The 21,330-nt window shown below is 67.6% G+C and overlaps 3 protein-coding genes across 5 annotated transcripts; 2 read left to right on the top strand and 1 right to left on the bottom strand.

The window, feature by feature from the left end:
* Positions 1–37: 37 nt before the first annotated feature.
* Positions 38–3,351, bottom strand: MTX1 (metaxin 1). 3 transcript variants are annotated; one of them, XM_052797122.1, is made up of 8 exons: positions 3,070–3,351; positions 2,901–2,970; positions 2,202–2,281; positions 1,951–2,043; positions 1,362–1,544; positions 1,103–1,179; positions 511–680; positions 38–432 (listed from the first exon to the last, which is right to left on the bottom strand). In XM_052797122.1, exons 1-8 carry the CDS (start codon positions 3,334–3,336, stop codon positions 206–208), a joined length of 1,167 nt encoding a protein of 388 aa, XP_052653082.1. In that variant the 5' UTR covers positions 3,337–3,351; the 3' UTR covers positions 38–205. The 3 variants fall into 3 exon arrangements, with proteins under 3 accessions (XP_052653082.1, XP_052653079.1, XP_052653081.1); XM_052797119.1 differs by having other exon boundaries at positions 511–665; positions 3,070–3,309; XM_052797121.1 differs by having other exon boundaries at positions 511–635; positions 3,070–3,309.
* Positions 3,352–3,468: 117 nt separating this feature from the next.
* THBS3 (thrombospondin 3) lies at positions 3,469–12,512 on the top strand. Its single transcript, XM_052797117.1, is given in 24 exon segments — positions 3,469–4,455; positions 5,641–5,765; positions 5,767–5,848; positions 6,032–6,288; positions 6,389–6,491; positions 6,745–6,771; positions 7,082–7,164; positions 7,273–7,324; positions 7,404–7,552; positions 7,739–7,879; positions 8,059–8,136; positions 8,220–8,372; positions 8,499–8,609; positions 8,734–8,841; positions 9,049–9,208; positions 9,324–9,442; positions 9,584–9,636; positions 9,830–10,023; positions 10,099–10,277; positions 10,393–10,441; positions 10,624–10,820; positions 10,910–11,082; positions 11,826–11,965; positions 12,186–12,512. Coding segments are annotated over 24 exon segments (2,889 nt in total). The 5' UTR covers positions 3,469–4,358; the 3' UTR covers positions 12,245–12,512.
* Positions 12,513–14,443: 1,931 nt separating this feature from the next.
* Positions 14,444–19,583, top strand: MUC1 (mucin 1, cell surface associated). Its single transcript, XM_052797118.1, has 7 exons — positions 14,444–15,137; positions 16,046–16,746; positions 16,979–17,052; positions 17,160–17,302; positions 17,622–17,737; positions 17,845–17,991; positions 19,023–19,583. The coding sequence occupies exons 1-7, from the start codon at positions 14,582–14,584 to the stop codon at positions 19,095–19,097; spliced, it is 1,812 nt and encodes a 603-aa protein (XP_052653078.1). The 5' UTR covers positions 14,444–14,581; the 3' UTR covers positions 19,098–19,583.
* Positions 19,584–21,330: the final 1,747 nt, after the last annotated feature.

The raw sequence follows: 21,330 nt of genomic DNA, 5'->3' as shown, positions 1-21,330 counted from the left end.
GGGCCCCAAGCTTGCTGGGAGGACGAGAGGGAGCAGGTGGAGAGAGGGAGGTTTATTGGCATGGCAGTCGCACTCTCCGTGGAGAGGGCTGGGATTCCTGGCAGGACACAGAGCAGAGCACCCGCAGGGAACGATGCTGCCAGGCTCCCAGTGTAAAAACAGTCAGTTCCAGGGACCAGAGGAGGGACAGTCGAGCAGCTCTTCCTTACTCCTCCTCCTCCTCTTCCTCCTCCTCCAAGGTGATGGGCTGGTGGCCAGCCAGCCCCGGGCCGCCACGCTGGATGGAGACGATGCCGCTCAGGAAGGCATAGCCCAGCATAGCCGCCAGCCCCACCAGCACCGACAGCAGCTGGTTCCGTCGTTTGTGGGGGTCCTCCTCTGTCTCGCCACCATCGGCGCCTGCAGCCCGCAGGGCGCTGGCTGGGGGCTCACCTGGGGGGCAGAACGCAGGTGTGGAGGGAGGACAAGTCACCCTGAGCCCGTGGGGCGAGGTGGGGGGACGCATCTCACCTCCATCCCAGGGGAAGTAGAGGCTGAGGATGGAGGTGCAGTAGTTGCACAGGTTCTGCAGGGACTTCAGGTGCTGCTGCAGTTTCCCGTTGGGCAGCTTCGCCTTCAGGAGTGGCGCCAGGCGGCTGAAGACAAAGGCATCAAGGGAGGCCGGCCTGGGGCACAGAAACCTGCGACTGGGTCACGGTCCCTCCAGCTGTCCCCACCCAAAGCCACCCAGACACATCGGCCACCCCCAGCCCCCTGCGCCTCAGGGGACGGCAAGCAGCTCCTCCTCCTCGGGAAGGCTCTCTGCTTCCAGCCCCCAAGGTGAGGAGGGGAAAAGCAGGATGATCCCACCCCGGAGCACCTCTACTGGCTCCAACAAGATATGGGGACAGAGATGCCGGGGCTGGCGGCAGCTCCTGCAGTCTTAATTCTGCCACCCACATCGCTCTGTGCTGCTACAGACAGCTGTGTCCCCTGTGAGCCCGTCCAACCCCCAAAGCGACGTGCATGGGCTGCAGCTTCCCTGCAGACCATGGGGTCTCGGTCCTGCCTGGGTGTGGGGGGCTCTCAGGCCCCAGAGCACCTTCCCCCTATGGCCACCTACGAGTCTCCGAAGAAAAACTTCTGGGAGCCGAGGCGCTGGGACAGAAGCGTCAGGCATTCGCGAGCATCCCGGTAGAGCTGGAGAAGGATAGAGGGTTGTCACCCACCCAGCCAATGAGGCAGACTGCCATGGTGCTAAGGGGAGTGGGAAGGGGGTGCTCAGCCAGGGCGAGCCCCGGACCCCAATTAAGATTTTGGCCTGTGTGGGTCCCTCTGGGCACCAGCCGAGGACCTGCCGTGCCCAGACCACATCCCCTCACCTCCTTCTCCAGCTTCTCCTCGTCCTCCATGTAGCTGTCTCCCCACATAAGCTGCAGCCACTTCAGGTGCTGCTTGTGCATGCAGTTGGGCAGGAAGAAGTTCAGGGGGAAGGGAATGGTTTCAGTGTACCACTTCCGTGTGTGCTCCACGTAGTTCTTTGTGTCCACCCAGAAGGTGTGGATCTGCAGTGGAGAAAAATCCATGCCCAGGCCATGGCGGGGCTGGAGCCAGCACAGCCTTTTGCCGTGGCGGGCACTGCGGAGCCCATGCCTAGCGCTGCACACACAGGTGTCACGTGTCTGGCACAGGACTGGCTTTCCCAGAGACCACGAGGGTCTGAGGGAGCACCAGGATCAATGCCAGACCCCAGTCCTGGCTACACAACCCACTGCTGCCACACAAGAACCCCAGCACCCTGATCCCTGCTACTGATGCTCCAGACACCTGGGATTTTGTTGCCTGCAACATTCTCTGCCTCTCCTTGCAGGTGGGCTCACACCCGAGCCCCCCAGCATCGCTCCAGGGAGCAGATCCGGTCCTTGGCAAGACCATATTCCTTGTGTGTCCCCCTGAGATGTGGAGACTCACCAGCACTGGCAGCAGTTTCTCTTCCAGCAGGGACACGAAGGCCAGCGTGTCCGCACCTTGCATAGCTGAGAGGTCGTAGTCAGCATTATACTTCTGCAAAGCAAACGCCAAGGGGCATGATCCAGCGGGGAAGTGGCAAATCCTGCCCGTGCCTCTTGGGTGACCATGACAAAGCCTCTTCCTTCCCAGGGGGACCCCAGTGCCCTCCAGCCCCTAGCCTGAAGCAGGGGGTGCCCCTTGCCCCCCCCTACCTGTTTCCTGAGGTGAGTTATGATCTCCTGCATTTTGGAGATGGTGCCCTCATCCTGTGTCTTCAGCGCAGGCAGGCGCCCTGAGAGCAGGGAGAGGGGTGGCTGCAGGCAGCAGTGCCCAGGGTGCCACCCTGCCATGGATGTGGGGGGCACACTGTGCCAGGGTGAACGGCCCCCACGCTTGGGTGAGGGCGTGTAAAGCAGAGTGCGAGGTGCATGTGGCGGGGTGGAGGGCATGTAAGGTGGGGCAGGGGCACACAGTGATGCAAGGGGTGTGGGTGAGAGAACAAAAGCTGTGTGTGATGGGACATGGGGAGCATGCCAGGACGAGGGGGATGCAACAGGGCGAGGGGGGCATGCAATAGGGCAGGGGGGTGCGATGGGGTGACGGGCGTGCACAGTGGGGCAGGGGGGGTGTGATGGGGGTGTGCGATGGGGCAGGGGGGTGCGATGGGGGTGTGCAATGGGGCAGGAGCCTGCAATGGGGCAGGGGGCTGCGATGGGGCGAGGGGGCTGTGCAATGGGGCAGAGGGTGTGATGGGGGGGTGCGATGGGGTGAGGAGGGTGTGCAGTGGGGCAGGGAGATGTGCAATGGGGCAAGGGGTGCGATGGGGCGGGGGGCAGCGGGCAGTGACGGTGCGGAGGATCGGGTAGTCCCGGCTGCCGGGCGGTGCCGGTAGCCCCGGCGGGGGCCCTTACCGGAGGGGCTCCTCCAGGGGCTGGTGACCCGGTGCACCTTCAGCGGCGCCCCCGTGAACCGCGCATAGGTCTGCGGGAGAGGAGAGAGGCGGCGGGAGCGGGGGCTCGGCCGCGGGGGGGACGCACAGGCCCCGGCCCCGCCACCGCCCCCTGCCCCGCCGCCACTCACCAGCACAGCCAGGCAGTCGGGGTCCACCGAGGGCAGCCCCCAGCCCCCGGCCCAGCAGAACAGCTCCATGGGCGCCGCCATCTTCCCGCCCGACCCGGAACCACACGGGCCGGCTCCGCCCGCCCCCACCGCGGGGCGGCCCCGCAGCACCGGCCTGGGGCCGCTCCGTGCACCGGGCGCGGCGGAGCGGAGCCCCGGGGCCGAGGATGGCTGTGCTTGCCGCATCCCTGGGGCCGAGGACCCGCGCTCCGTCCCGCCTGTTTCCATGGAAAGAAAACAGGGGCGGGAGCCCGCTGGCAGCGGAGGGAGGGGAAAGTCCCGTGTGTCGTGTCCCCCCCTTCCCGTTACCCGGGGGCTGGGGCCGGGGGAGCGGGGCTGGGGCGGCCCCGGGGCTGGGCCCGGCCCGTTGTTATGGAGCCAGGGGAAACAGGGGTAAACAGGGGCCGGGGAGCCGCGGGCCGCCCGCCCGCCTTGGCCGGGGCTCAGCGGGGAGCGGCTCGGCCGGCCCGAGCACCCCCGGGGGGGCGGTCCGGCAGCACAGACCGGCCCCAGGCGCTGCCCCGCGGGTCGCCGCCGCCCGAAGGTACGGCGGGGTCTCCCGCGGCGGCCCCGGCGCCCCCGCTCCCTCTCCCCGCAGCCCGGGGCGGAGGGGAGGGAGCTCCCGGGATGAGCTCATCGTGTTACTGCGGGGCTTGGGCCGGGTCCCGGTGCTGATTTATGCCGCTCAGCCTTCTCCAGGCAGGCTGGCTCCGCTCCGCTCGCTCCTCTCCCGCCTGCCCGGAGAGCACCGACGGGCCCGCGGGCTCCGCCTGCCCGGGGGGCTGGCACCTCGACCCGGGGTGCCCTGGCAAAGCAGCCCCGCACCGTCGCCGCGCCGTCGGCTGCCGGCGACCTGCGGGAAGACAACAGCTCTCCCGGGCTGGGATGCTCCGGCGCTGCTGGGGCGGCTCTGGCTGGCGAGAAGGCGGCCCCAGACTGCCTGACCTCCCGGTGAACCGGTGCCTGCCACACTCAATTTCTGTGAGCGGGAGCCGCGCCAGGGGCGGGTAGCGCCAGGGCGGCCGGTGGGTCGCCCGTAGCCCCGGGCCCGGTGCGCCGCGCCCTGCCCTGCCCCGCTCCTCTCCGCCGGCGGGGCTGCGGCCGGGCCGCCGCGGCCGAGCACCCGCCGGGGTCCCCGGGATGCGCGCCCCGTGATTGACGGCTCTTTGTTTCCTCCTCGCCGGCAGCGCCGGCCCCTCCCCGCTCGCGCCACCCCGCCCCGCCGCCGCTCTCCGCTCCGTACCGGCGGCATGGGGGCACCGGCGGCCGCGGGGGGCCCGGTGCTCGGCGCGCTCCTGGCGCTGCTCCTGCTGGGCGCCGCCGCGGCGGCTCGCCCGGGGCTGCAAGGTAAGGCTGCTGCCGGGCCGGGCCCCGGGGTGGCCCCGACGGGGCGAGGCGGACGGGGCGCCCGGCCCGCTGCCAGCCGGGAGGCGGCGGCTGGAGCCCACCCCGGGCCCGCTGCCGCCAGCCGGGGTCTCCCAGCCCCGCTCCCCGGCCCGGGGCCGCTGACAGCGGCTCGGCTCGCTCTGGGAGGTCTGGTAGCCGGGCTGCGGGCAGCGGGGGACAGAGGGACATTCATCCCCGGAGCTCGGGGCGGGGGGGGGGGGGCCGCCGGCACCCCCCAGGGCTGGCTCTGCCCGGGGGCAGCTCGGGGCAGGGAGCCGCCGGCCCCGCCTCACGCCGGTCCCGATGCCGTGTCAGGGCGGCGGGAGGGCCTCCGGTCGCGCCGCGCAGGTCAGCGGGGGCTCCCGGGGCCGCGGTGCACGGCTGGGGTTTGCCCCGGCGCCGGGGCTCCTCCCGGTCTGCCGGGTGCGGTTGTACGGAGCAGGCGGCCACCCGTCCGGCGGCGGGACCGGGCTCTCCGTGCTTCCCCGGAGCGCCCCGAGCCGGTGCCGAGGGCCGGGCCGTCCCTCCAGGGGCTCCCGGTCCCGCTGCGCCGTGGCGGGGCGGCCGTCGGGGCCGGTCCCGGAGGGCGGCGGAGGCGAGGGGGGGAAGCTCCGCGCTGCCCCCGCAGCTCCACGCGAGCTGCGTCCCCGCTCCGCGGTCCCGCGGGGCCGGACTGGCTCGCCCAGCCCTGCCCGCCCAGCCCTGCCCGCCCCGGCTGCGGGATGCTGGGGGCCGTGAGGGGCTGCAGCCGCCGCCGCGGGGAAGCCCCAGCTGCGGAGCAGGGGAGCAGGGCGGGCTCCGGACCGGGAACCCCGCTGGGCCGCCGGTCCCGCCGGTGGCGGGGGCTCCGCGGGTCCCTCTCGGCAGCGCGGACCCGGCGCTGCCGGTCCTGGAGCGCCACCGCGCGGGGCCGGAGCTGGGCGGGGCCCGGAGCCCTCGGGGCTTCCCCGGCCCCCCCCCCCCCCCGTGGCCCGGCGGTCCACGGACACCCCCCCCCCGCCCCCCGCCGCCCTGGCTCCATCCTCTCGGTCTGGCCGGGCTCGCAGCGGGCAGGGCTGCAGTGCCCCGCACCGGGCATCTCTGCGCTCCTGCGGCCGGAGCTGCGGTTGCCGGTCAGGATGCAACCCCTGTGCCTGGCTCCCACAGTCATCGACCTGCTGATGGTGAGCGAGGCCCGGCAAATGGCCAGCATAACGCACAAGATCCGGATGGAGCTCCTGACAGTTAACGATGTTTACCTCCTCTCCACCTTCCGCCTGCCCCCCAAGCAGGGGGGGGACCCTCTTCGGCCTCTACTCCAAGAAGGACAACACGAGGTGGCTGGAGGTCTCCGTAGTGGGGAAAATCAACAAAGGTGGGTGCCTGCTGCGTGGGGATATGCTGGCCCTGGTCTTGCCCTGATGCTCAAAGAGAAATGGGGACCGAGTTCCTGCCATCCGAGGGGCCCGCTGGGGAGAGCAACGGGGTGCATGCTGGTCCTAGGAGGTGCTGGTGCTGTGCAGGGAAGAGCTGACAGCCCCTTCCCGCTCTTCTGCAGTCCTGGTGCGCTACCTGCGGGAAGACAACAAGCTCCACTCAGTCAACCTGCAGCATGCGCATGTGGCGGACGGACAGAGCCACACCATCATCGTGCGCCTGAGTGGGCTGCGCGGGGACATGCTGAGTGTGGAGCTTTACGTTGACTGCAAGCAGATGGACTCCAGCGTGGGGCTGCCTGAGCTGTCGGAGATCCCCCTGGCAGAGGTGGAGTCCATCGAGGTGCGCACAGGGCAGAAGGCCTACCAGAGGATGCAGGTGAGTGCCAGGACCCCCCGGGGAGCTGAGACACCCCCTGCGCCCTCAGGGACAGGCAGAGCCCCCCCCATGGCTGACTGCATCTCCCCTTGTACGTCAGGGGTTCGTGGAGTCGATGAAGCTGATCCTGGGAGGGTCCATGAGCCGCGTCGGGGCCCTGAGCGAGTGCCCTTTCCAAGGAGACGAGTCCATTCACAGCGCAGGTAACAGCATGTCCATGCCGTGCGCTGAGCATGGCAGTGTGGAGGGCTTACGGGGTCACCCATGCGTGCTGTGTGCTGTGGCACATGGAGGTGGGAGGTGAGAGCATGCCGCACAGAGGGGTGTTCCTGCCTCTCCCGGTCCAGGTGTCCCCACGCAGGTGGGAGCTCCTGTGCTATCAGGAGCAACCGTGCAAGGTGATACTGCTGGGCTTTGATGGCAGCATTCAGTAATATCTCATCTCTCTCCTTGCAGTGACAAGCGTGCTGGCCTCCATCCTGGGTAAGTCCCTGCTCTGCTTCCCCCTTTCCCTGGCGCAAGGGCGATGGCAGCATTTGGGGCTCCACGGAGGCAGAAAACCCTCCGCAGTCTGTCCCAGTGCCCCAGGTGCCTGCAGGGCCCCAGGATGGGGTGGATCAGAGGGCACGGGATGCGCTACAGGGGAAGGGGTCCTGCGTGGACCAGGGAGGAGGATGGGCTGTTGGCTCTCTTGTCTTCCCGGTTCTGTGCCAGGGGGCAGAGCAGTCCCAGCCAATGGCCCAGGAGGCTGCATCTGTCCTGGGGCTGACCTTGTCCTTTCTGCTCCTGGCAGGCGAGCAGACCAAGGCGCTGGTCACGCAGCTGACCCTCTTCAACCGGCTTCTGACCGAGCTGCGGGAAGACATTAGGGACCAGGTGAGACAGTGCGGTGGTACCGGCTCTCCCTAGGCTGGATTTCCCAAGAGCACGGTGCCAGCCAGTACACCGCATCCCCCTGACGCTCGGTGCTTTGCTGCCTCACAGGTGAAGGAGATGTCTCTGATCCGCAACACCATCATGGAGTGCCAGGTCTGCGGTGAGTGCTGGTGAGGCTCTGCTCCCACCTCAGGGGCCAAAGGGCTGCTCTGTCTCACCACCTGCCTGGCCCTCCTCAGGCTTCCATGAGCACCGGTCCCGCTGCAACCCCAACCCCTGCTTCAGCGGCGTGGACTGCATGGAGACGTACGAGTACCCTGGGTACCGCTGCGGGCCCTGCCCACCGGGGCTAGAGGGCAATGGCACGCACTGTGCCGACATCGATGAGGTGGGCATGCTCCTGGGGTGGGTCAGCAGCCCCAGCCAGAGCAGTGTGGGCAGACAATACTTCCCCTCTCCGGATGCATCCTGAAGCTGGGGAAGGGCCCCGCCGGGATGCCCTGGGACAGTGGTCACCCCAAGGTGCAGGATGCCATGCCTGAGGGTGAAGCCTGTCTCTCTCCTCGTGCCGCAGTGCGCTCATGCCAACCCCTGCTTCCCTGGCTCCAAGTGCATCAACACGGCCCCTGGCTTCCGCTGCGAGCCCTGTCCCCGCGGCTATCGGGGCAACACAATCTCCGGCGTGGGGGTGGACTACGTGAGGGCCAGCAAGCAGGTGAGTGTGGTGGCGTGGGACTCAGCCGGATCCCCATGGGTGCTCCAGGCTGCTGGGCTGCAGGGCTGGGTGGAGGATGCTGTGCCTGCCAGAGGAGGGCAGCTTTCCTGGGACAGGAATGGGCAGAACTGCAGGCAGGGAAAGGCCCCGGGTGACGGTTTCTCCCGTGCGGCCCGCAGGTTTGCACGGATATTGATGAATGCAACGATGGGAACAACGGAGGCTGTGACCCCAACTCCATCTGCACCAACACGCTGGTGAGCAGAGCTGCCCCGCTCTCCTGCCTGGCATCCGGGGCCGCTCTGCTCCCCTAATCCTGCCCCTGCCCTCTCTTTCCCAGGGCTCCTACAAGTGTGGTCCCTGCAAGTCAGGGTTCGTTGGGAATCAAACGTCCGGCTGTGTCCCACAGAATTCCTGCAGCACTCCCACCTCCAATCCTTGCGACATCAACGGCTTCTGCATGTTTGAGAGGAATGGTGAAATTTCCTGTGCAGTGAGTGGGGGACAGGGGCAGGGAGGAGGGTGAAGTGGGGGTGTACAGAGGGTATCGGCACGGGCAGCAGTTGGTCCTGCCAGGGCCCTTCCCCGCTTCCCAGCCCCTGATTTCTTCTTTCTGCAGTGCAACGTGGGCTGGGCTGGCAACGGCAATGTGTGTGGGCAAGACACGGACCTCGATGGCTACCCAGACGAGCCCCTGCCGTGCATCGACAATAACAAGCACTGCAAGCAGGTGGGCTCCCAGAGAGGGAGGGCAGCGTCCTCGGGCAGGGTGTGCCAGGGCTCAGGGAGCCTGTGGCAGGGCTGTGCTTCAGACCTCATCTCCTCCCCATCTTTAATGCTGTCTGTGCCTGCAGGACAACTGCCGCCTGACACCGAATTCGGGGCAGGAGGACGCCGACAATGATGGCATCGGGGACCAGTGCGACGATGATGCCGACGGTGATGGCATCAGGAACGTGGAGGTGGATGTGCTGGGCAGAGGGCTTCTCCCTTTGGCTTGGTGCTGACTCCCTCAAGATACTTCTCCTGGGGATCGGCAGGCTTGTGGCTCTGGGATGCTCTCACTCAGCATGCTAGAGGAGATGTCCTCCTGCCCTGACCTGTGTGGGACTGTGGCCTGTTGTCTGCCATCCACTGCAGCGCGGGCATCCCTGTCCTCTTCCCCACAGGACAACTGCCGGCTCTTCCCCAACAAGGACCAGCAGAACTCGGACACTGACTCCTTCGGGGACGCCTGTGACAACTGCCCCAATGTGCCCAATAACGACCAGTGGGACACGGACAGCAACGGCGAGGGGGATGCTTGTGATAATGACATCGATGGGGATGGTGAGTGGCTCTTGGAGCTGGCCTGCCTGTGCGGGGCTGGGGCTGCTTGCAGAGCAGGGATGCTGTCATGCCAGGCTGGGGGGATGAGGGCATCCACCCAGGGCTGTCCTTGCAGGGATTCCCAACATGCTGGATAACTGCCCCAAGGTGCCTAACCCCCTGCAGACAGACCGGGATGAGGATGGTGTTGGGGACGCCTGTGATAGTTGCCCTGAAATGAGCAACCCCACTCAGGTATGGCTGGGGCCAGGCCGGGGCAGGGGGCTTGAGGCAGGCGGGGCCCTGCCCAGCTGGGGAGTGGTGCATCCTCCTGCAGCGCGGCTGGGCCCCCTCGCCCCGCAGTGTCCGCTGAACTAGGACTCTGGTCTCCTCCAGACAGATATGGACAGTGACCTGGTAGGAGACATCTGTGACACCAATGAGGACAGGTGGGGACTGTACTGCTGCGGAGTCACCTCCCCATCCCATCCTGTTCCGTCCCGTCCCGGGGGGCAGAGCTGGGTTCCTGGCTCAGGGACCCAGGAGGGGGGATGACGAGGTCTTCGGGGTTGGCAAGGGTGCTGGGACGTGGTGCCAGGACCCTGGGTTGTGGCGCTCCTCTGACCCTGTTCTTGCTCCCAGCGATGGGGATGGGCATCAGGACACCAAAGACAACTGTGCCGAGATCCCCAACAGCTCTCAGCTGGACTCAGACAACGACGGGCTGGGAGATGACTGTGACAATGACGATGACAACGATGGCATCCCTGACTACACAGCACCTGGTCCAGACAACTGCCGCCTCATCCCTAACCCCAACCAGAAGGACTCAGACGGTGAGCACAGGGCAGGCGGAAGGAGGCAGAGCTGCGTGGGCTTGGCCCGGCCCTCACTAGGGTGCGTGTCCCCAGGGAACGGTGTGGGTGATGTGTGCGAGGAGGACTTCGACAATGACACGGTGGTGGACCAGCTGGACGTGTGCCCTGAGAGCGCCGAGGTGACACTGACCGACTTCCGCGCCTACCAGACCGTCATCCTCGACCCTGAGGGGGACGCCCAGATTGATCCCAATTGGGTTGTCCTCAACCAGGTGTGGGTGCTACCCCCAGTGTTTCTGGGGTCTGCGCTGCTGTGGTGGGAGCAAAAGAGGGCCGGTGGGTCCCTGGGGATGCTGGAGATGTCCCTCACCCAGCTGTCCCCCACAGGGCATGGAGATTGTGCAGACCATGAACAGTGACCCGGGCTTGGCTGTTGGTAAGAGATGCTCTCCCACCTGCCGGTGCCATGGGGCAGCCCCCCTACTTCTGTCCCCCTGCGCTGGGGGGTGAGGGCCGGTTCTTTGCCCCACACAGGGGTGAAGGGTGGGCTGAAAGGAGGCGGGGTGCAGGGTCCTGTGCCACGGGAGAGGGCTCCTTGCTGCATTTGCCTGCCTGTAGGCTACACGGCCTTCAATGGGGTGGACTTCGAGGGCACCTTCCACGTCAACACCATCACCGACGATGACTATGCTGGCTTCATCTTCAGCTACCAGGACAGCGCCAGCTTCTACGTGGTGATGTGGAAGCAAACGGAGCAGACGTACTGGCAGGCCACCCCCTTCCGTGCTGTGGCCGAGCCAGGGCTGCAGCTCAAGGTGGGTGTTGGCCACCCTGTGGGCTAGGTCACACCCCCCACCCCCCCCACCCCCGGCCAGGTTCCCCCTGACAACCTCTGCACCCACAGGCAGTGAAGTCCTCAACGGGCCCAGGGGAGCACCTGCGCAATGCGCTGTGGCACACGGGCCACACGCCTGACCACGTCCGCCTGCTCTGGAAGGACCCACGCAATGTGGGCTGGCGGGACAAGACGTCATACCGCTGGCAGCTGGCGCACAGGCCCCAGGTGGGCTACATCAGGTGAGCAGGGACCGGGCACGGGGAGGGGGGGCACAGAGGCTGCTGGCATGGGGGCTGCTCTGGCTACTGCATAGGGGGAGGATGCTGGCTGTTGGGTGGGGTCCAGCCCCGGTGGGACCACACCAGTGGCAGGATACCAGCTGTTGGGATGGGGGTCCTCCTCAGTGGGGCCACTCCTCGGTGAAGAGGCTGCCTGCCTTTGGGACGGGGTCCGGCCCCTCGTGTGGTCCAGCCCGGGGGGGAGAATGCCAGCCGTGGGGAGGGGTCCTGCCCCCGTGGAGCCGCGGGTGCGTTTCCCCTTTAAGGATCCCGTCGAGGCGGCCGCCGCCGGGGACTTGGGGGGGGGGGAGGTCCGCGGACCGGGCCCGTCCACCCCGCCGGGCCCCCGCGGCCATTGTCCCGTCGCCATGGCGACCCCGCCGGCCGCCGGCGCCTTTCACATGCAAAGAGCCCGACAAAGGCGACTGGGCCGGGCCGGGGGCCATCCCGGCCCACGGCAGGGGGCCCCCTCCTGGGGAGGGGGAGGTGGGTGTCCGGCCACGGCGGGGTGCCCCCATCCCAGCCCCCGCGGGACGCCCTGTTCCCTGGCCGGTGCCCCCATCCCTCCTCGGGGCGGGATGCCCCGGCCCCAGCCCGGTGCCCCCGGCCCCCAGCCCAGCCCCGTGGCAGGATGCCCCACGCTGGCTCCGGTGGGGTCCCGGTCCCCCGCTGACCGGCCGGGCCGTTCCGTTCCCCTCCCGCAGGGTGCGGCTGTACGAGGGCCCGCGGCTGGTGGCCGACTCCGGGGTGATCATCGACACCACCATGCGCGGGGGACGGCTGGGGGTCTTCTGCTTCTCCCAGGAGAACATCATCTGGTCCAACCTGCAGTACCGCTGCAATGGTGAGCACGGACACACACACCCCCCCCCGCGGGGCCACCGGCCCCCCCCCCCCCCGCACCGGGCCGGGGGCCGAGAGCACGCAGCGCATCTCCTTCCTCGCCGCTGCTGCGGGGGTCGGTCCTGGGCCGGGGGGCTCTCCCGCTTTACCGGGGCTTGCCCGTACCCCCCCCCCCGGCTCCTGACGTCCGCCCCCCCCCCCCCCCCGCTCTCCCCCCGCAGACACGATCCCTGCCGACTTCGAGCCCTTCCGCCGGTTCCTGCTGGAGGGACGCGAGTGAGCGGCCGCGCCCGGCCCGGGCCCCCCGCCCCCCCCCCGCCCGGGGCTCTCCGAGCGCCGCCGCCCCTCCCGGCCGGGCCCCGCTCCCGGCCCACCCCCCCCTGCGGACTTTGCACTGCCGGTACCGGCGCGTGCGGCCGGCAGCGGGGCGAGCGGGGCCCCGCGGGTGGCGGGGCTGCCCCCCCTCCGCCCCCCTCTCCCGCCCTGCCCGCGGCGCTGCCTGCTGCTGCGGTCCCTGCCCGAAGTCTGGCCATAAAGTTTTGAGTGTTTTCTAGCCTGCGCGCCCGGTTCCTGGGGGGGGTCCCGGTGCCCCGAGCGGGCGCTGCCCCCCCCAACTCCCTCCCCCCCGCTCTCGGCTCCGTCCCGCGCCGTCCTCCCGGTGGTCGTCGCGGGGGGTGAAGTGGGGGGGGAACCCGGTGCCCGGCCGGTCCCACTGGTGGAGTCCACGGCGGCGGGAGGCCGGGACGAGTGCAATATTGGTAAGCGAGAGCACAACACTGCACCGCATCCCGTCCCTCCCGCCGCCCCGGAGGGAACGGAGCACAGCCGCCGCCGCCGCTCGGGCCGCTCCGTGGGAACTGCGCGGCGCGCGCCGAGTCCCGGCGGCAGTGCCCGGTCGCCATGGCGACGGGTGTCCCGGCAACGCGGCGGAATGCGCCCCCCCTCCCCCTCCCGCCCCGGAGCGCGCGGGGCCGGGGCCGGCACCGGCCCCGGCCCGGCCCGCCCCCCCCCTCGCGGCGGTGGCGGCGACAAAGGGCGCGGCGGCCTCGGGCCCCCCTCTTAAAAGGGCAACGCGGTGGTCGCGGGGCTGCCTCGCCGGTGCCGGTACCTGGGCGAGCGTTGTCCGCTGCCCGTTCCCGCCCCAGGGCCGCCGCGGGCCGGGGGCGGGCGCTTCCCGCGGGGGCCGGGGCATCACGGCGGGGTTGCGCGCACCTGTGCGGGGCCGAGGCAGGTGAAATCACCGCTCGGCACCGAGCGCCTCCCGTCCCGCCCGCCCCCCCCGCCAGCAGGTGCACGGCGGGGCGTGGCTCGTGCCGCCCCCTCCCCCCAGCTACGAGGGGCGTCCGCAGGCTCGTGTCCCGGTCCCCGTCCCTGTCCCGCTCGGCGGAGCCGGGGCGCGCGTTGCGGGGGGCTACGTCCGCCAGGGGGCGCCGCAGTTCAAGCGCCGCCGGGCGGGGCCGGGCCGCGCGTGCACGGGCGGTGGGGCCGGGGCGGGCCGGGACCCAGCGGCCCCGCTCAGCCCCACGGACATGCGTAGGCACCCGTTACGGTCGGTCTGGCCGCAAGGCCCCCGAGCCCGGTGCCCTCAGGGGACGGGGACGTGGATCTGCGTGTGCGGCCCCTTCCTTTCCCTCCGCTCCCCCCGCGCAGCGCGGCCTCCGCCGAGGGGAACACCGCACCCTTAAAGCCGCGCTTTGAGCGGGCTGGGGGGGGGCTGGGAGGGGGGCTTTTGTTGGGGGGCGGGCCGGGAGCTGCAACCCCGGTGCTGAACTGCAGCCGAGAGCCGAGCTCGGTACGAAGAGCCGAACGTGCCAGGGGCAGTGGGAGGCGCTGTCCGGCCGGGGGGGGGGGGCGGCCCTTCCGCACGGCTGGGGGGCTTTCGGGGAGGCCCCGTTCGCCCCGAGCGCCCTGCCCACCCCCTACCTGCGCCCCCTTTGTCTGGTACCAAGGCTGTGGACCCCGTCGGAGGACTGGGTGCAGCTGGGTCCCATCATGACCACGCTGATGCCCAGGCCACTTGTCCCTTGCCCCGCTGTCACTGCAGTGCGGGCGGGTCCCCTCCTCTTTGCTCCCTTTGCACCGACGCCTCGGTACCCCCCCCACCCCTGGCACAGCCCGGGTGGCAGTTCGGCTCCACACGGGGCTGGGCAGGATGCTGGGCGTGGGGGTGCCTGCCAAGCCCTCCTGGAGATTTGGGGCCCTGCCTGGCAATTGGGGCTCTCCCGCAGGGCAGGGGCAGGGAGGGACCAGAAAGGCTGGTGCGGACTGGCATTGCCAGGAGCATGTGTCACCAGGGAGGATGGGGGCTCCGCACCCTGGCACGGGTGGCACCTGGTACCTCTGGGATAGAGCATTGGCATCCAGCTTGGCACCAGGCATCAGCCTAGGCCAGCAGCCGTGTCCTGAGTGGGAAGAGGGTCTTGTGCCTGCTGGGGCACTTGTGCCTGGGGGGGGAGGCCTGGGACCTAGGGGGGGTTACTGGAAGGTACTGGGGTTTGGTGGGGCCCTGGGCCCCACCTGCGTAAGCATTTCAGGGGGGGGGATCACCAGCATTTATTTGAGTGTAGGGTGAGGCAGTGGCCAGCCGGTAATGATTAACCCTGGGCTGAGTTAGAGAATGAGGCCCACCCCCCTGCCCCACACGAGGGACTGGGGGGCTCTGTCCTTCCCATGCTTCCTGCCAGGTCCTGGGGGCCGTGGCTCAGCCCACGGGGCCAGGCAGATGCTGCCCCCCACCTCTGCCCATGGATGCCTGGCCACTGCCCCTTCCCCCTGCCCCCACCTGAGGCTGCATCCACCTGTGGCATGGGGATACTGCTGGCAGTGTCTCCCTGAACCAGGGGAGTGTGGGGGACCCAACCCAGGAGGAGGATGCTGCAGGGGCCCCCTCAGCAAGGCGGCACACCCGTGCCCTGTGCCAAGTGGGGCAGAGGGACCCCCCCCCTCCCCGGGGCCGGTAGCAGGGTGGGGCCTCCCCACCTGCTCCAGGTGTTCTATAAAGCTCCTGCCACTGTTGAGCCACCAGTTCCTGATTCCTGGATTGCCGAGCGTGCCGCCAGCTAACGGGAGAGCAGCTGCTGCAGAGCCCTGCGAGGCACCGGGACCCCCTGGGACGAGCCCCATGGCATTCACCACCCTTCTGCTGCTGCTGGTACTAGGCACAGCACCTTCAGGTGAGAGACTGGGGCTGGCGGCACCCTGACCCGGAGGGAGCCGGCCTGGGACCCGGGCAAGCAGGGAGGTAATGGAGCAGGGGGATGGGAGTGCGGTCCCCTGGGCTGCTTTCTGAGTGGGGACCAGGGGACGCCAGAGCTGGTGGCCCATGGCACCCTGGCAGCAGGGACCTCACCATCTCTCCTGGTCTGGCCCCTGGGGTGCAGCGCCCCAGGGCTGGTTGTTCCCAGCAAAGCCAGGATCTGGGGACCTCGCTCAGTTCGTGGTGCCTCTTAACCATGACTGAAAGGACCAGCCGGGGCCAGGCAGCTGGGCTGTGCTGGGACCAGCTGGAGCAGGCTGTGCCCGGGGCTTGCAGGCTGGTATGCAGGTGTGTCTCAGTGAGCCGTCGGGACTCCGGGCTCTTCTCCAGTGCTGCTGGCTCCTGCAGCACCCGCTGGGAAACCTCCCGTGCTGGCCAGCAGGCAGGCCATGCAGGCTCGGGGGGGGGGGGGGGGGGGGTGGGGGGGGTGGCACCCCACCCTCCCAGCCCAATGACCCACAGCAAAGGAGGTTTTACTGGGGGCGGGCAGCCTGTGCCTGAGCCCCCCAGTGTGGCAAGGTCACTCCAGGATGGGGGGGGCGGTCTGCAGGGCTAGACACAGAGCTGGTGCCAGCCGTCCAGGTGGCACTACCCACACCTTTGGTGGTGCCACGTGTGCTCAGCAGAAGCCCCGCTTGCGGAGTGTTCCTGAAGGTCTTGTTGGCCTTGTGGGCAGCAGGAGCTGCCCATGATCGGCTCCTGGAGGTTGTGGTGCTTCTCGGACTTTGTGGCCCAGGGGAGTGTCTAGCTGAGGAGCTGTGTTGTGTAAAACCTTCGCAAACCAGTGCTGCAGTCCCAGCTGCTGACTCCTAGTGTTTCCTGTAGGTACATGTGCCATGACCACCACTGAGACCACTACAGAGACGACCACAACTGACACAACCACTACAGAGACAACGATGGAGACGACCATCAAGATGACCACCACCCCCACGACCACCACTCTGAATGTCACGATCTCCAAAAACACAAGTGGCGATGGGACCCAAACCTCTGTCTCCTCCTACACCACAGTCTTCCCTGCCACAGGCAACACCACAAACTTCCAGTCCAGCAACAGCTCCGCAGGCAACACCACAGCCAACAGCACCGCAGTGCCCGTCTCTAGCAGCACTGCCATGTCCCATACCAACACCACCGCAAACAGCAGCAACTGGGTCCCCCACTTTGGCATCAAGACAACCAGCAGCAGCTCTGCAGTTCCCACCTCTGCCACAGGTGGTGACACAGTGATCCCCACCTCCAGCACCAAAGGCAATGAGAGCAGCAGCACTCAAGTCGTCCCCACGTGGAGAACTTCTGTCACTGCTCAGGGCAGCATGGCTCCCAGGCAGACCCCCACGGCTGTGCTGGGCAGCAGTGGCAGTCCCAACCCCAGCAAAACCACAGCCCTGCTTCCTACTGCGGTCCAGCTGCTCCTCCACATATCACTGTCCTTCCGCATCATCAACAGGAGCTTCAACGAGAGCCTGCGCGACCCCATGTCAAAGGAGTACAGGAGCCTGAGCCACACTGTCTTGACCATGGTAAGTCCCAGCCCTTCTCGTGGGCTGCCCAGGTGAGCAAAGACCCTCTGGGTCACAGACGTGCTGGGAAGGAGCCACCTCCTGTCAGGGCTCCCCATGAAAGTGCTCTGAGCATCCACTCTGCCAGCCACTTCGGCAGCCCCGGCTGGTCCTGTGAGGGGGAGCGGCGAGGGGACGGGAAGGAGTGGGTGTCTGCTGGGGAGGTGGCCGTCACCCCCATGCTTTGTTCCAGTTCGAATACGTCTTTGGCTGCGCGAGCTGCGTGGGTGGGCAGACCTACAAGGGATGCAGTGAGCTCCGTTTCAGGTGAGCGGGCCAGCGGCTCCAGCTGCAGAGGCCAGCATGTCCTGGCTGCAAGGTGCAGAGCCCCTCGCGGGGCGTCTCCAAGTGCTAACGCTTCCTTTTGTGGGCAGCCAAGGCTCGGTGGAGGTGCAGTCAACCCTCGTGTTTGGGCATGGCAACGACACTGTCGCCAGCGATGCTGCTGAGCAGCAACTGAGGAACAGCCTGGACCAGAATGGCTTCATCATGGACCTGCAGCTGGCCAGCATCCAGAGTGAGTGGGAGCTTCAGGCTGGGGGTGCGAGGGTGGATGGATCCCCGTGGGAGTGCCCTGCGGGGCTTCACAAGTGCTGCCCCATCCTGGCTGGGGCAGGGAGGCTCTTTGGCTGTGGGACAGGCTCAGGGCTTGCAGCTGGCAGAGCCAATGCAGTTTCCCAGTGCCTGTGGCAGACAGCACTGGGAAGACTAACTGGACCCTGTGGAGGAGGGCTCATCCCCTCATGCCCCATCCTGGGGGTCTCTCAGGCCTATTTGTCCTGGCCAGCCCTGTGGCTCTGCCCAGCAGCCCAGACACGGCTCTGGTCCTCTTCCAGGCACTGTGGATGTGGCATCCCCGGCACCAGTGCCCATGGTCCCGGACTGGGCCATTGCTCTGCTGGTCCTGGTGTGCATCCTGCTGCTGCTGAGCATCCTCACCTGCCTTCTGATGGTGAGTCCCCCGTCCCCATCCCTGTCCTCACCTGCCTTCTGCTGGTGGGTCCCCTGTCCCCTGTCCCCATGCCCCCAGGCCCCTGACCCCTTCCCTCTCCCCCGCAGACCACCTGCACCTGCCGCCGGAAAAGCCGAGGGAAGCTGGACCTGTTCAGCACAAAGGACTCCTACCACCCCATGGCCGAGTACCCCCCATACCAGAGCCACGGGTGCTACGTGTCACCCAACAGCAAGCCCAACCCCTACAGCCAGGTGAGAGCCAAGTGCCACCGTTCCCAGGGCTGCTTGTGCCTGGCATCCCAGCCGCTGTGGGGCTGGGGTGGAAGAGGGGAAGGTGCTTTTCGGTGCAGCTGGGTAGCTGGGTAGGTCCCTTGACCACTGGGTTAATGGCTAACAGAGCTGGTGGGACAGGGGATGGATGGCCCTGCGAGCCTGCCCCACACCGGTCCCCTCCTGGCTGGGAGGTGAGCCTAACTTTCACGCCTGGATGGAGCAGCAGCACTAGGCACGCAGCCAGTGCTGGCAGACCCAGCCTGGCTCCGGTGAACTCCCCACGACCTTAGGTGGCTGCTCCCCCTACCCAGCCCTGCACAGTGGGCAGGGGGCTCGCTGCCCCTTCTCCTTGTGTCCCAGTCGGACCCTTCCATCTGCCGGAGTCAGAGCATCCTTCTGCCATGGATGGGGAGTAGGGTTGGGGCTGGGGCTGGGGCAGTGCAGGGGTGGCAGGGGGCTGATCCCCGTATCCTGCACCTTGTATCCTGCAGGTGCAGCATCAGGAGCTGCCTGTACACACAAAGGGTACGGCTCCCCTGAGTGATGTATGTGGGGTTTGGGGGACTGTCCCCATCCCCCCAGTGTGCTGCGCTCCCCTGCATGCTGGTGCTGCAGGCGGGGGCCGAATCAGCTGCTTGGCTCTGTGCAAGCAGCTTGCCCTGTTCAGATAGCAGGGGCCTGGGTAAATATTTACCTTTGCTCTTGCCGGGCAGGCTTATCGCGCAGGAGGGGAACACAGCCAGGGCCACTTCAGCTTCTCCACCAGCTCCTGCACCCGGGGGGGCTCGGGGTGCCCATGGAGGCGGTGGGTGCCCGCAGTGCCCATGGCTGGGTGCAGCTGCCCACCATGCAGGGGGGGATGCATTTTTTGGCTGAGCACCGGCCTGTCCATGGTGCCCGTGGTGAGGGTGTGGGGGTTCCCCTGCTGCCCCGGGGTAGGGGCTGAGGAGGGGGCTCAGCCTGGCCCCTCCCCAGCCCACTCTGATGCCCCTTCACTGATCCCTCCCCAGGTGGCCAGCAGCAACGGTGCGGGGGCCGGCACCTTCACCTACACTGACCCTGCTGCTGCCTCTGACAACCTGTGAGGGATGCACTGGGATGAAGGGCGACTGCCGAGGGGAGGGTGTAGCTGCAGCCCCCCACTCCCAGGGGAGCAGCACCAGCCCTGGTCGTGTCCCCCGGTGCTGCTCAGCCCCTTGCCTCGGGCAGCAGGAACGAGATGGTTCTGGAGCAGCTGGATTCATGTACATGACAGAACTGGATGAACAAAGATTTGGGGGCGGGAGGGAGGGTACCCAGCACCCTCTGGCCCCTGCACTCGCTTGGCTTTGCAACCCTGCTCCATGCTGTGGGTAGGGATCCGGGCTCGTGCCCCCCCCGTGCTCACCCCTGGGGGTTCAATTGCTCTTTTTGTGGTGTTATTTTATATAAATGTCAATATGTGGGGTGTTACCGCCAGGCTTGGCTCGGTGGGGAAGCAGGGTGGCAGGGTCCTTGGCTGTGGTATATTTATCGCATTTTGCAATAAAAGGATGGGTGCAGTCGGGCACCGTGTCTCACAGGGCTGCGGCGAGCCCCGGCGTACCGTGATGCCTCGGCGGCTTCCCCATCATGCCGGGTGCCTCCCCTGGGTGACTCCCCTTTGGGCTCTGTGGCTGGTGGGATGTTGCTGGCATGGCCATTGCCCACCTGGGTGACCTTGGCTCCGGGGGGCTGCTCTCATTTCTCGGGCCAGGCACGTCTGGGGTTCATGCTGGGGTTGTTTCACATTTCCTGTCATTGTACCTAGTTGCCTGGGTGTGGGGGGTGCTCCCTGTGTCCCCCAGGTGTGACCATGTCCTGACAGGACACCATCCCTCTTGCTCACATCCCACCCGCCTGTCCCAGAAGAGAGTATGCTCTCTTTCTGTCTTAAGAGGAAACGCGTCTCATTTGGCACAACTGGTTATCTCGCCGCTGCACGAGGTGACAATGGGGCCACAGAGCTGTGGGACAAGCGCTGTGAAGGCTGTATGTGCATTGGTGGTGCGCACACAGCCATGTCCGAGCCCAGCCAGTCCCACTCCCCTCCCCTGCCTGGTCCTGGCTCGAGATCCTCCAAACCCTGTGTGAGCCCCGAAACTACTTTGGGGGCTGCTGGGAGGAAGGGGAGCACAGCAGGGCTGGGGGACGTGCTGAGGGGCAGGGGGGTGGCCCCAGCAGGGCTGGGGACCAAAGCAGGACCTGGCCTGCCCGGCATGGGGCCGTGTGCCAGGCTGTGCCAGGGCACAAGCCTTTGGGACAGGGGTGCCCTGAGCTGGGGCGGGTGGCCCCCCCAGCAGTCCTGGATTGGGCTGGGCCTGTGCTGGGGGCTGGGAGGGATTTTGGCAACCACTGAAAAGGCAGAAAAACAAGGGAACAAACCTTCCCCAAAGAAATCCCTTGTGACCTCAGGCGCTGAGCCAGCTGCTTCACTGGGAACCAGTCCTGGGCCTGGCCCAGCAGCATGTGGCTGATGGGCACCTTGGCCGCAGCACATGGGCTCCGGCTGGGGAACGCGGCTGCACCGGATACCCGGTGACCCCCAGCATGTGCTGGGAGGTGCCAGGGTGCAGGCATGGGGCTGGGGGGACTCTGGGGCTGGGGGAGTCTGCCTGGTGAGAGGGGGGTGACGCAAGCCCCAAGGCTGGTGGTGGTGCTGGGGGTGGGGTGGGGCATTGCCTCTACTGCTTTTGGTTTTCCATGTGCCTTGCCGATAGCCGGAGTTGCCAACAGCAAAACCCAGCAGCCTTCCAGCCTGGCAGGCATGGGGATGGGGGGGGACTGCAAGGGGGGGTGCACCCTGGGAGGGGGGATTAGGGCAGGAGCTGGGGGGTTTGGCACAGGGAGGGCTTTGGGCGGGGTTGTCTTTGCATGCACATGAACAGCAGGATGATGGGGGACACAGGCAGTGCTGTTGCATGCCAGAAGGAAGGGGCAAACCTTAAAAATTGGGGGGGGGGGGAGGGTGGTGGCTGAGGCACAGTGTCACATCCCCCCCCGCTGCCAGCCAGGGATCAGGTCGTGTGCCCGGGACAGGGCCCCGCAGGGTGCGGGGTGGGGGCTGTGCGGGGCTGGTGGTGCATGGGGCTGGGCAGGGCTGTGCCTGTCCCCCCCCCAGCCCTGGGCAGGGCCCACAGGAATCGAAACAGACACCCTACATCGAAACTAGACTAGGGCCTACAAAGAGCTGCCTGTTCACAGGGAGCCCAGCCTGGCCACGGCAGCCCCAGTAGCTGTGAACAGGGGGTGCGGGGCAGTGTTCCCCAGGGTGGGGTCTGGCCTCACATGTGGCTCCTC

This window comes from Harpia harpyja, chromosome 9 (genome assembly GCF_026419915.1).
Source record: "Harpia harpyja isolate bHarHar1 chromosome 9, bHarHar1 primary haplotype, whole genome shotgun sequence".
Lineage (NCBI taxonomy): Eukaryota > Metazoa > Chordata > Aves > Accipitriformes > Accipitridae > Harpia > Harpia harpyja.
This window is presented reverse-complemented; position numbering and strand designations above follow the sequence as displayed.